General features: G+C 40.6%; 2 protein-coding genes across 2 annotated transcripts; both read left to right on the plus strand.

The window, feature by feature from the left end:
* The first annotated feature begins 192 nt into the window (after positions 1–192).
* On the plus strand, positions 193–3,071 carry LOC6559538 (ribosome biogenesis protein BOP1 homolog). Its single transcript, XM_001987605.2, has 5 exons — positions 193–359; positions 434–1,757; positions 1,818–2,305; positions 2,376–2,671; positions 2,820–3,071. Exons 1-5 carry the CDS (start codon positions 261–263, stop codon positions 2,971–2,973), a joined length of 2,361 nt encoding a protein of 786 aa, XP_001987641.1. The 5' UTR covers positions 193–260; the 3' UTR covers positions 2,974–3,071.
* Positions 3,072–5,147: 2,076 nt separating this feature from the next.
* LOC6559539 (regulator of G-protein signaling 17) lies at positions 5,148–8,520 on the plus strand. Its single transcript, XM_032734296.2, has 7 exons — positions 5,148–5,340; positions 5,410–5,763; positions 5,864–5,872; positions 6,872–6,949; positions 7,020–7,081; positions 7,147–7,435; positions 7,504–8,520. Exons 2-7 carry the CDS (start codon positions 5,411–5,413, stop codon positions 7,586–7,588), a joined length of 876 nt encoding a protein of 291 aa, XP_032590187.1. The 5' UTR covers positions 5,148–5,340; position 5,410; the 3' UTR covers positions 7,589–8,520.
* The last annotated feature ends 5,589 nt before the right edge of the window (positions 8,521–14,109 follow it).

The raw sequence follows: 14,109 nt of genomic DNA on the forward strand, positions 1-14,109 counted from the left end.
TGCCAATATTTCATTTCTTCTCATTCTTCTGTGGGAATTTCTTTTTAATTTTTTATTGTTAGTCCCATTAATTTTCTTTAATACGTTCAGCGCCGGTTAATTGAACGCAAAAAGTGCAACGCAAATTGAACAAATGTGACATTCACACAAAATGTAAATAAACTGCTCCTATCCATATATCGATACACGTATCGCTTACAATCGAAATTTGTGCTGCAACACGTGCGCCGCGCTTAGATTCGTTTTGTTTTCTACAAATAATGGCGAAAAAATCGGCAATTAAGCGTAAAGTGAAGGCGCCTGAGTCCATAAATGAGCAAGCCTCAGTTTCCGAGCAGTCTGAGAACGAAGAGGATGAGGTAAACATTCAGAAATGTGTAATTTGTAAATGTGACAATGCAATTTGTTTTCGTTTTGTGTGTGTTTCTAAAAGGATCTGCTGCAAGCCGTCAAAGATCCTGGCGAGGATACAACGGACGATGAGGGCATAGATCAGGAATATCAGTCGGATACCAGTGATGATCTGCTGTTTGAGAGCGACGAAGAAGGCAACTATTTGGGCAGAAAAGAGGCAAGTTCTGGAGAAGATGAACAGGGGGAGGAGGATGATAATGATGATGAGGAGGAGGAGGATGAGGATGAGGAGGAGTCTGGCAGCAGCGATGATGATGCTAAAGATGACCAGCCAAGCGGCAGTAAGGCTACGCTCAGCAAGACGACGGGCGATAGCTCAAATATTGCAGTAGCGATCCCGCCAAGACGGGATCCCTCCAAGCCCGAGTATGAGAATTCGGACACTTCCGATGAGGAGGATATACGCAACACAGTCGGCAACATACCCATGCACTGGTATGATGAGTACAAACACATAGGCTATGACTGGGATGCCAAGAAGATTATAAAACCGCCAAAGGGCGATCAAATTGATGACTTTTTGCGCAAGATCGAGGATCCTGATTTCTGGCGCACCGTCAAGGACCCACAGACTGGACAAGAAGTGCTGCTAACCGATGAGGACATAGCACTGATCAAACGCGTAAATTCCGCCCGAATACCCAATCCGGAGCACAATGAATACGAGCCATGGATCGAATGGTTCAGCTCCCAAGTGGAGAAGATGCCCATCAAGAATGTGCCCGATCACAAGCGTTCCTTCCTGCCGTCCGTTTCCGAAAAGAAGAAGGTCTCCCGCATGGTGCACGCCCTCAAAATGGGCTGGATGAAGACCACCGAAGAGGTGGAGCGCGACAAGCAACAGAAACGCGGACCCAAATTCTATATGCTCTGGGAAACGGATACGGGCCGTGAGCATATACGTCGCATCCACGATCCCGTCTCGGCGCCCAAACGTGATCTGCCCGGCCATGCGGAATCCTACAACCCACCGCCGGAGTATCTGTTCGATGCGAAGGAGATGAAGGAGTGGCTCAAATACAAGGATGAGCCGCACAAGCGCAAACTACACTTTATGCCACAGAAATTCAAATCGTTGCGCGAGGTGCCCGCCTATTCCCGCTTCCTGCGCGAACGCTTCTTGCGCTGCCTCGATCTTTACTTGTGTCCGCGTGCCAAGCGCGTCAAGCTGAACATAGATGCGGAGTATTTGATACCCAAATTGCCATCGCCACGCGATCTGCAACCATTCCCAACTGTGGAGAGTCTCGTCTATCGCGGCCACACGGATCTGGTGCGTTCCGTCAGTGTGGAACCGAAGGGCGAGTATATCGTATCCGGCTCCGATGACAAGACAGTTAAGAGTAAGTTGATCTCATCATTGCCACATTCATTTATTTAATTGTGTTCCATTCCGCTTGCAGTTTGGGAAATTGCCACAGGTCGTTGCATACGCACCATTGAGACGAACGATGTGGTGCGCTGCGTTGCCTGGTGTCCCAATGCGAAGCTATCGATCATTGCGGTGGCCACCGGCACTCGCCTGCTCCTCATCAATCCCAAGGTGGGTGACAAGCTGCTCGTTAAGAAGACGGATGATCTGCTCGCTGAGGCGCCCAGTTCGGATGTCATTGAGAGTGAGCGCATCAAGACCGCTGTCCAATGGTCGAATGCGGAGCCCGAAGAGCAGGAGAAGGGTGTGCGTGTGGTCATCACACACTTCAAGCCCATACGCCAGGTCACCTGGCATGGACGTGGCGATTATCTGGCCACTGTGATGCCCGAGGGCGCCAATCGCTCGGCACTGATACATCAGCTGTCCAAGCGACGATCCCAGATACCCTTCTCGAAGAGCAAGGGCCTCATCCAGTGCGTGCTCTTCCATCCAGTCAAGCCATGCTTCTTTGTTGCGGTGAGTCGCTTAAAGAGAGACCCTGAACTGTTGTCTATATATTTCCAATATATTCTGTCTATGATTGCAGACCCAGCACAATATACGCATCTATGATCTGGTCAAGCAGGAGCTGATCAAGAAGCTGTTAACCAACTCCAAGTGGATATCGGGAATGTCCATACATCCCAAAGGCGACAATCTGCTCGTGTCTACCTACGACAAAAAGATGCTGTGGTTCGATCTGGATTTGTCCACGAAACCATACCAAACGATGCGACTCCATCGCAATGCTGTCCGCAGCATCGCCTTCCATTTGCGTTATCCACTCTTTGCCTCTGGCAGCGATGACCAGGCTGTAATTGTTTCCCATGGCATGGTCTACAAGTAAGTATTGAGTATAAGAACATTTAGGCCTTTATGACAAAGTAACTGGTACAGTTTCGAATTGTAAATTTGTATTTTATTTTATTTATTTTTCTTTGTTTTTATTTTACAAATTAATTAATCACTAATCGTTATTTTTTTCTTTTAGTGATCTGCTGCAGAATCCTTTGATAGTCCCGCTCAAGAAGCTGCAGACGCATGAGAAACGCGATGAGTTTGGTGTCCTGGATGTGAATTGGCATCCGGTGCAGCCTTGGATCTTCTCAACGGGCGCTGATTGCACCATTCGACTCTACACGTGAAGCACATGCAGGATTGTGCGGCATACTTAGTTTTAAGTCATTGTCAATTTTTCCTATATGAAACTTGCGTTAGTAAACAATTTGTATCTTATTGAATGCCATATTTTGCTGTTCAAAGTGTCCTGGGTGAAAGCTTAAATACAACCCTGTGTGGCACCTACTCCTCCCCCGGGGCTCATACCTACAAGAGAGAGATGGAGAGTAAGAGTAACTTACTAAAACGAAGCGAAACGAAAAAGGAACGACAGCAACAAAAACAAAGGCGCCGCAATTGCTGATCATTTAATACATTTACAGTTCACAGATTACAGTTTTATACGCTCAGTTCGCAGAGCATTGTCCGAAAGCACAAATGCCTAATAAATTCCAGTCCAGTGCCAAGTTGAACAGAGAGCGGGAGAGAAGAAGAGCGAGCTTTTAGTCAATGTGCTGTGTGCTCTTTGCAAAACCACTCGCGCGCACATGTCGCAGCAGCGATGTGTACCAGGAATCTAATCGGTTCGCTTTCGGGGGTCCCAGCAACTGTATAGCTATTTGGGGGAGCTTTTTGCTTCAATCAGCAGTCAGTCGCCAGCTAGCCTTTGCCCATGCGAAGAGAAACGTTTGCACTTGTGCTCGTGCCGTCGTCGTCGGTCGTCGTAGTGGTTGTTGTCGCTGTCGTCGAGGATTTTGGGTTTTGGCTATCAGAGCGCGCACACACACACACAAAACAACTACAACCAAGAAATACAAAAAATAAAAGATAAAGAAAATAGCAAAGAAATTCACATACACGTATAGAAAAAAGCGCAGCAGTGAAAATGAAATGGCAATAATGTGGTAAAGGCAGAGCCTTAAGAGATCCAAAAAATAAAATTTAAAAAATATGGCAAGCACAAAAATGCCAAAAATGCCAAAAATGTGATTATATTGGAAAGATGAAAAATCAAAAACTCAACGAATGTAATCATCAAAAAAAAATTTAACGAGTGTCTAGCTAAGTTGCACTACTCACTCGCTCTCTCGCTCACACCCCCACCAACTATACCCTCCCCCCAACACTCACTCACTCACTCGCGCTCTCTCTTCTACCTCTCTCTTGCTCTGTGTAGAAATTGAATCAAAGCAAAAATCATTTAGAGCAAAAAGAAAAGAAACACAAAAAAAAAACCTACACACATATTTTTAGTGGCAGGCAAAAATTTGTATATATTCGTTGCTCCTAAATACAAATTAAAGCAGTGTGTGCGTGTGTGTAGGTGTGTGTGTGTATGTGTGTGTTTAAATATCAGCGGAAGCGAAACACGATTGAAAATGTTCGATATTTTAGCAAATGTAACAAATAAGCCCAGCATCAAATGCAATTAGCTGCTGTTGCTGCCGCAACAACAACAGCAACAAATCACGCATACGCCCCATAAGCTCCTACCCCCACTTTCCACCCACTGCCACATCCAATAAGAAAATAACGGTCAGGCGACCTCGCGAGCATGTGTATGTGTGTGAGTGTGCGTGTGTGTGTGTAATGACTAGCACAAGAAATAAATAAAATTTTCGACCAGCAACAGCAACAACAACAACAAAAACAAGAGCAGCAGCTCCAGCAGCTGCCCACTGGAAAAATACAATTTAAAAAGAAAAATAAAAAACAATTTCATAACACTGGAAGAAATTCTCGCATCAATGCGATGCTCAATTAGAAACTAAATTCGCTGTAAATACGAATCCAACAACAACAAGAACAACAACAGCAGCAAGAATCACTAGTGCATCTCCCCTCTCCCTTCCTCGCATCAGCCCACGCGAGCAAGAGCAGCGCGTCTAACGGATAATGTTGTGAACTAACGGTCGCTGCTGCACCAATAATAATGATGCAAAAATATTCATAACTGTCGTGTGTGCTGTGCTTTTACGTTTTTTTTTTACCAATAAGTAATAAAGAAAAGGAAGCAAACAAGCAAAGAAGAAGTGTCCAAAAAAATTATCTGCCCATGCATGTAAAAACTAACAAAAAAAATATAATAATAATAATCACTCGTTAAACCAAGAAGAAGAACAATAACGACAACAACAACTAGAACAAGAACAAGAAGCGCGCGTGAGAGCAAAAGAGTCGAAAGCACACAAGTGAAAAGCACTCGATAAAAGTTATTAGCAAAAACATAAATACGCAACTTGCTCTCTCTCTCTCTCTCTCTCTTTGGCTGGAAAGGGCGCCAGTGCGTGTGCTTGTGTGTGGGAGTGTGAGGTGAGAGCTGAGCACCGATAGCTGAGAGTGGGAGAGAGACAGGAACGAGACGGACTGTAGCTAGGTCAGTGGCAGTGGGCGGCCTAGCAGCGGCAGCTGTGGCAGCTACGCCAACGCCAGCCAACATCAACTTGTAACAGGTAAGTGTTCAAATTAATTCGAATGCCACTTGTGCCACCTTGTTGAATGATGTTTTTTTGATTTTGCAGCATGTCCTGCACCGTCTCCGAGTTGCCTAGTGGCTGTCGTCTGCGCGGCATGACTGCATCCAACAATGGAAACGGCAATGGCAATGGCAATGGTAACGGAAATGGTAACGGTAATGGGAATAGTGATAGTGTTGGCAACGCGGGCAGCGCTTTAAGCTCAACCGTAGCTGGAATGGGTATGGGTGGAAATGTCAGCGGCGGCGTCGGCGGGGGGACGGCAAACACAAGCATAACGCTGCCGGGCAGCGGAAGCGCCACATCGAATGTGCTGCAGGAGTCAAATGCGCCGCTGCAACGGCCGCAGTCACAGAAGCCGTGTTGCTTTTGCTGGTGTTGTTGTTGTTCCTGCTCCTGGTGAGTTGTTGTATATACTTATATATACATATATATATATATCTATAATGAACTGAATCTATTTCATTGCACGCCGCGGGTCGTCCAACCACAACAACAGGGCTAAGTGGTAAGTTCCTCGACACACACGCACACTCTCCCACTCCCACTCACACCCACACCCACGCACCCACGCAGCAAGTGAGTGGCATTGCCTGTTTGTGTTTCGGTTACATCTGGCAATGCTCTGTTCTAGGCGCATAGTAAAAGCTCGCTCTCGCTTTCTCTCTCTCTCCCTCTCACTAACTATATGTTTCATTCACAATTTGGAAAGCGCCATTAAAGCTCGCAGTAAGGCACCTTTTTCAAAAATTCATATTAAATGTTGTTGCGAAAAGTGTTTGCAAGTTTTCGTGAATGAAAATAAAAGCTCTTCTTGCTTGGGTGGCCATTTATATTTCTCCCGCGCCTTTGTATGCCTAACTGTTGTCCACCAATACGCATTTAATCACACAAGTACTTGTGAACCCAAATGCATACGCTATATATATACTATATATATATATATATATATATATATAAAGCATGTACCGTTATGTGTTATTGGCAAGCTGTCCAAGCGGGGTAAACAGATAACGAACTTTGATGAGTTTTACGTAGGGAGCATGTAATGCTTACCTGATACCAGGCAGCCAAATCTAATCGTAGATAACGTGTGGCCAGTTTAGAGGGAGCCACAGCGGTGGCAACAACAATTGCAACGCAAGCACAAATCTATCCAAATCGACGCAAACCCAGATCGAACAGCTGTTTCTCAAGCTTTTCGTGTCATAGCGATCCTTAGCGCAATTCTCATCAAATCCAAAGCTTTAAAATTAAAACAGTTGATTAAATACGGTTATTCAAGCTTTAAATGCAATGCTTGGCCTAACAAAACGAGTGCTGTACGTAAGAACGATTTACTTTATTTTGGTAACTTGCAATCTAAAAAATAATAATTACTATAGCATAGATAATACATACATGCAAACTATACAAACGAAAACTGCACTTTTATCCGTACTTCATGCAAATTTAAAAAGCTTATCTATCATATATAACACAAGTTTATCTTCTTTCTTTATGATAGTCTTGCCATCAAGAATGCAGATGAAAATGCGCCCACCAAACGTGATCTCGCTAACGCCGAATTCCTAGATGGCGATCAGTAAGAATCGATTCTAAAATCTCTCTTTTATATCTGCCTAGCTAAAACTATTTCTAATATCAATTTACAGACCCACATTAGAAGAAATACGTAGTTGGGGTAAAAGCTTTGACAAACTAATGAAAAGTTCGAGTAAGTAAAGAAAAAGCATAATTATTGCATTTGAGATATTTGCAATTTATTCGATATTATTGCAGATGGTCGCAAGGTTTTTCGTGACTTTCTGCGCAGCGAATTCAGTGAGGAGAACATATTGTTTTGGCTGGCCTGCGAGGATCTGAAGAAGGAGAACAGCGCCGCTCTTGTCGAGGAGAAGGCGCGCCTGATATACGAGGATTATATATCGATACTGTCGCCGCGCGAAGTGTCCCTCGATTCGCGGGTGCGCGAAATTGTTAATCGCAATATGATCGAGCCGACGACCCACACATTCGACGAAGCTCAAATACAAATCTATACGTTGATGCACAGAGACTCATATCCCAGGTAAATACATTAAATATCTATATCCGTATATATATGCATTTATCATTGTAATTGTGGTTAATTAACAGATTCCTAAACTCGCAAAAGTTCAAGACACTCGCTCAAATGCAAGACAATTCGAATGCCGGCTCCAAGGCGGATAGTCCCACTTAGATGTTATGTTTATACAAATTGTGCTATGTTGATTTTGTGGTTGTTGTCCCCCCTTCCCCCTTCCCCTGCCCCTCCCCTTCCATCTTCACCTTTTAACTATAGTATTCTCTTTGGTTATCCTTAAGCGAATTCAATTGGAACTATTACCGCTTCGGTCGCCATTCGCTCCGCTTCTGGACTTGAAACAAAGCAATATGTCATACAACCAAAAAAAAAAAAAAAAACCCAAATAGATCAAATTCCATTTGGCGTGTGCAGTACCAAAGATAATAAGTTTATAGAAAAAAAACACAGTACGACGATGGCGACGGACTCGGTGGCAGTTGGCCAAGGATACGCTCAAGGATCCGACCATTTAAGGCAACACAAAACAACTTAGACGATATAATGCATTATGTGAAACCGATTCCTTCTTTACAATGTTCTAGTCGTTAACAAACCAAAACAAAAAAAAAAAAGAAAAAAGAAAATCCAAAACAAAAACTAGGCAATTTATAAAATTAGTTGTTAACAAAAGTGAAAACCTCCATGCCATGAATTGGATTTAAGTACAGCAGGCATTTCTTTTTAGGGAGTTTAACATTTGAACTTTAAGCAACTTTAAGTTTATATTGTAAAATATATATACACATATATATAAATTAAATGCTGATCCCCCTCTACAAACTAGATGCGAAACAATTTGCATACAAATTGTAATAATTGTTAAACTAAGACGTATTAATCAAACTGAAATGAAACAACAACTTTAACGCAAATACTTTTTCCACAAGCCTAAAAACAAAAGAACAAACAAAAAAACCCAAAAAAATGCAACATTTTTAAACGTATTACTTACATTTATATACTTGTATGTAACTTAATTAGTTTTGAAAACGTTTTAGATCATACAAAATACAATACATATATGAATAGCGACATCGAAGCATTCTGTAAATACAATATATACAACAACAAAAATAATTATAATAATAAAAAAAAAAGAAAAGAAAATAAATACAAAAATATAGCAATTTAGTTGCGAGATTTGTGAAGAATAAAAACGTATATTATTATTAAAATAGGAATACGAACTCGAAATCAAGACAATTTGCATTGTGTCTAATGTTTATAAACAACTACTATGTAACGTAAAAAATCTTATAAACAATATATAGATTACTGTACACTTGTTTTTAAAAACATCATTTACAATAATGTCAAACAGTTCTTATAATCGGATAAAACCAAAACAAAAAAACAAAATCAAGCATACGAAACTAAACAATGTATGCATTACTAAGTATTTTATTTGGATAACGCATTGATTTCAAATCGCAAAAAAAAAAACAAAAAAACAAAAATATATGAAAAATAGTTACCAACAAAACGTTTTGCAATATCACTGCCAACTCCGTAAGAGATATATCATATATATATATTTATATAAATATATATATGCATATATATCACACATACAAAGCAGTTGCGTTTACTATCCGCACACACACGCACATACACACACACACACTGTCAACTGCGGGCTGGGCTTATCAAGATGAGACTAGAAACCCTTTCACAACATTGCCCAAAAAAAAAAATATATATATTAAAAAAATATTCACACGCCGAGGCGAGCTAGTTTTCAACTGCATTCAACAGCCAGTATTACAATATGAAACAAAGCATAACAAAACTTCGGCATGCCGACGCTTAAATACCCTTGCAGAGCTGCTTACTAATCTGTTTGCTAACCATACATCATTCTATCTAGTAGTCGAATACCTAATTGTAATTAGTTAAAGTTGTCGGCTTAGCTACAGCTAATTGTTCCTATAATAGCTTTATAATATATATAGTAGTCCGAATCGATATACTTCATCAGTTTTCTTCACATACCCAACATACAACAAAAGAAAATCAACTATTTACTAAATTTAATTCTAATTTGTAACCACATAACCTCAACGTGTGACTCTTGACCAATTGAAAATCAACTCTGCGTGGGTTTAAATCAAAAAAAAAAAAAAAAAAAACAGAAAAAAAAACCAAATAAAAAGGGAAAATCCCAAAAACGAAAACTGTAAAACATTAAATTAAAATTTTTAGCAATTGTTGTCGACTTAACTTAAAAAAATAATAAAAAAACAATTTACAATATAGACAAAAGTTAACATGAGTTTTAACCGAAGACCATTGGATTGGATTATATTGATGTAGTTTCGAGGCACAACATTTTTAAAGCACAACTGCAAAAACAACAACAAAAGTTTCGTATTTGAAAAATGTTTACCTCAGTTTGAAGCAGAGTATGCTTTTAGTAGCTATTAGCTAGTTGGTGTTTAAATGCATCTGTACTTAAGACGCACACTCAAACACACACGCACGCACACACACACACACACACACACATACAGAGACACTAGCGGTTTTGGAAGAGTTGTAAAAGTAGAAAGAGCATTGATAGTGTCTTCCAACTGCTCCCGCTAAACAATAACCCTCAATAAGACTTAGTTTCAGTTCTAGGGTATGTCATCCAATAACTTTTCCTAGCCCCCAAAACAAATACCACTAAAAAAGAAAACATCCAAATATTCATTGAATTTATGTCACTCAGGCTGCTATTTGGAATTGAAAATTCGACAACCTTTTTGCATTAGTAGATGTATATCGATAACAATAACGATAATAACCCGTTATCGACTTCTTTAACAAGTGTCATTTTCCATGGTTTGTTAACTTAATTTTAGGCTACAAAAAGAAAAGAAAAACCAAATATTAAAAACACCAGTTTATTTGATGGTTTTTTTGGTACATGTTTCTAATTTTATTAATTTATATAATATATTAATTCTTATTTTTTCTACTATGCAAAATAATTTTAAGAAAAAAAAACAAACAAAATATTTAAGTAAATCTAACAAACAAGAAACTATTATATGTATATTTTACGTTTCTAGGTACACAAATACAGACACAAATGCGCAGGCACAAACACACACACACACATACACACAAATATATAAATATATATACACTATATAACTGTATATGTAATACAAACATACATACATAAATGTAAATGTTATCGCAAAAAAAGTATTAGTGAAAAGTTTCGACCAGTTAAAACACAAACAAAATAAATTTATTATAACAAATTTAAACATACAACAATTTCAAAATGAATACAAAACATAAACAAAAAAGAAAAACACGTTTAAACTAAGCATACATTTAGTTTTAAATAAAGTTTAATATATTGCAACAATAAACAACATGAAAATAAAACTGAAATTCAATGAAAAATGCATTCAAAAATATCCGAATTTTATTTCACAATGCTTTTAATGTATGAAATAAGCGTTTCGAATACTCTTTCCGAACTATGGCGATATTTGGGCGAATGATAGGGAGAGTATGGAATGAGATAGATATATATATATATATATATATATATATATATATATATATATATATATATATATATATATATATATATATATAGAGAGAGAGAGAGAGAGAGAACGAATTTTATTTGAGGCATTCATATGTATGAATTAAAATAATATGCGAATAAGTGGCTATAATTGAGTGGGTAAGAAAGAGAAGGAGAGTGTAGGCTTAGAAAGAGAGAGGGAGTAAGCAAAAATAGAGAGTTCATTTCTTAAATATATTCCAAAACAATAGTTCTCTAAATAGCAGAAGGTATTTTTCTTTGTTGTTCAAAAACTATTTGGATTGATAAAAAAAAAAATAACCTTAAAGAATCAGAATAATTATTTTTAAAAAACATTTTAGGCATTTATTACATGGACTCTACATATTTCTTTGAAAATAACAGAATTTAACAAAGTTTTACGGGAAAAACGCAAATAGTTTTATTGGCAAGTGCACGAGTGCATTCATCTTAGTGGGACACCCTGTTGTGACGGCCCAGCAGAAAACACGGCAAAAAGCACACTGAGCAAACACTGTCGACAGTCGACAGTCGACAAAGCGTTGATTTTGCTGCCACTGCCACTGTCTCTGCGGCTGCTGCGGCGGCTGCTGCTGCTGCTGATGATGTTGTTGTTGTTGTTGTGAGGCGGCGTCGGAGTCTGTGCTGACGGCAACATGGCATTCATTTGTGCTACATGCATAGCTATTTCATGTATGTGTGTGTCTTCTGTGTGCGTGTGTGTGGGTGTGTGTGTGTGTGTGTGATTGTGTCTCTCGGTGTTTTAGCTCTCTCTTGGTATGCGTGCAGCGAGCAGCGAGCAGCTCTCTACCTGGCCGAGACCAACTGCACTACCACTTTCACAATGTGCGCGCTAGCGCTGTAAGCCAAGCAGTCGCAGCAGCAGCAGCAACAGCAGCGCAGCCGTAGCAGCAGCAGCAATCGCAGCAACAAAAGCAACAAGCAAAACAAAAAACACACAGATAGCGACGACGGCGTGTTCGAATGTTCGAAAGTTCGAAAATGAATGCACGCCACAAAATGAACAGCTCAAAAGCTACAAAAGCGCAAAAATACCAGGGCCGGTTCAGCAGGGCGCGCGATATTTGCATATAAATTGCAAAATGTAAGTTGCTATGCTAAGCTATGCCAAGCATACGGTCATGTCTTGCTTCAGTCAAGTTTCAAGCCAAATTTTGGTGTTGGTACTGAGTTCGTTGCCTAAGTCATTTGTTATTGCACAAAAGAAGTAATAAGTGCGCACCCGAACAACGCGCTCGGAAGAGAGTTATGCAGGTGCACGCACACACAGACAGGCGGCGACAGGCGCAGGGACACAAGTGAGTTGCTGCTACCTGTGTGTGCGCGTGCGTGTGTGTGTGTGTGTGTGTGTGTGTGCTGCCAGTGTAGAGACAACCTCATCGATTCGATGAATTTCTGTTGAGTTTCGCCTGCGTCGACAGCGACGCGCTCGCTCAATATCAGTTACGAAAGAGATGAAACCATAAAAAGCAATAATAATCGAGCTCTCTCACACACACAGACGCACACATACTCACCTGCACAGACACGCGGAGCGCACACATACAGCGACAGCACCTTGCATACGAATATATACGAATACAGTGGTAAAAGGCGAGCAGCATTAGCAGCGACTGCGCAGCAGCAACAACAGCAGCAGCAGCAGCAGCAGCAACAGGCGTCGACTGAAGCAGCAGCGGCAGCAACAACACATTCAACAGTTGAACAATCTCCAATTGACTCTTTGGGCATTATAGCCGAGCTCAACGTTCATCCGCGACAAGTTTTTCGTACCTTTCGTGCAGGCGAGTTACATTTTTTTCGCTTTGGCTCTTCAAAAAACGCAAATTAATTATTAACAAAATTAAACAATAACAGCAACCACAACAACATCAACAACAACACTCCGTCTGAAATTTATGTTACTTTAGTGCAGAAAAAAATACACAATAAAATTAAAAAAATAAATACACATAAAGAAGGAAAAAAAACAGAATTCGTTCGCGTTCGTTTCGTGTGTGCGTGTGTGTGTGTGCATGTGAGAGTGTGTGTGTGTGTGTAGTCGCTTTGATCTATGCGTGTCTGTGAGTGTGTGTGTGTGAGTGGCTCTGTCGTGCCTGCTGTCTGTGTGCGCGTGTGTGCAAGTGTGTGTGTGTGTGTGAGCCAAAACGAGACGCCATCAAAGCAAAGCTGAGCAACAGCAGCAGAAATAAAATTCAAAATAAAAAGTGATTTAATAACAAAGCAGAAGGGCGAAAAGAACAAACAAATGAAAAAGAGCGCGTAAAAAAAATACACACACAAAAAAAGTAACTTACTTAAAACAACAACAAACAACAACAACAACAACATCAACAGCAACAGCAACAATCAAAAAGCGCGCTCACAATGAAAAATGTATAAACTGTTAACTAAAGTACAAAATCACAAGCAACAACAGCAACAACAACAACAACAAAGAGACGCAAATGCTGCTCGCTTCCATTGCCGCCCCGCCCACCTACGCCCCCGCATGCTACGCAGCAGCAGCAACAACAGCAGCAAGAGCAGCAGCAGCAGTTGCCGTGTTTTGCCGTGTTCGTCGTGGCAATTAAAACAACAAAAGTTTTATGCAAAATACGCAAATCAAATGTTAATGCTGTGAGTGAATTATTTGTGCAACTGTATATGCAAGTGTGTGTGTGTGTGTTGGAGTGTGCGAGTGTGTGTGTGTGTCTGTTTTAGTGTCCAAAATGCACAGACAGCCACCAGCAACAACGACAACAACAGCAACAGCAACAGCAACAATAACAGCAGCAGCAACAATAACAGCAGCAGCAGCAGCAACAACAATAACAGCAGCCATTACAGTTGAGAAGGAGTCGCACATTAGAAGCTTAACAGCAAAGCAAGACACACAGCCCGCAGCCAGGCTTTAAGCCAAGACGCATACCACAACCAGCAGCAGCAACAAAAGTGGCGAAAGGTGCACCCACCAGCAGCAAAACGAGCAACAACAGCAACAACAGCAACAATAGCAGCACCGCGCATTCGTTAACATTTACGGTTGTTTCTTCTTTTCGATATTCGGACATTCGGACATGCG

The sequence above is a fragment of the Drosophila grimshawi genome, unplaced genomic scaffold (genome assembly GCF_018153295.1).
Source record: "Drosophila grimshawi isolate 15287-2541.00 unplaced genomic scaffold, ASM1815329v1 contig_1369, whole genome shotgun sequence".
NCBI lineage: Eukaryota > Metazoa > Arthropoda > Insecta > Diptera > Drosophilidae > Drosophila > Drosophila grimshawi.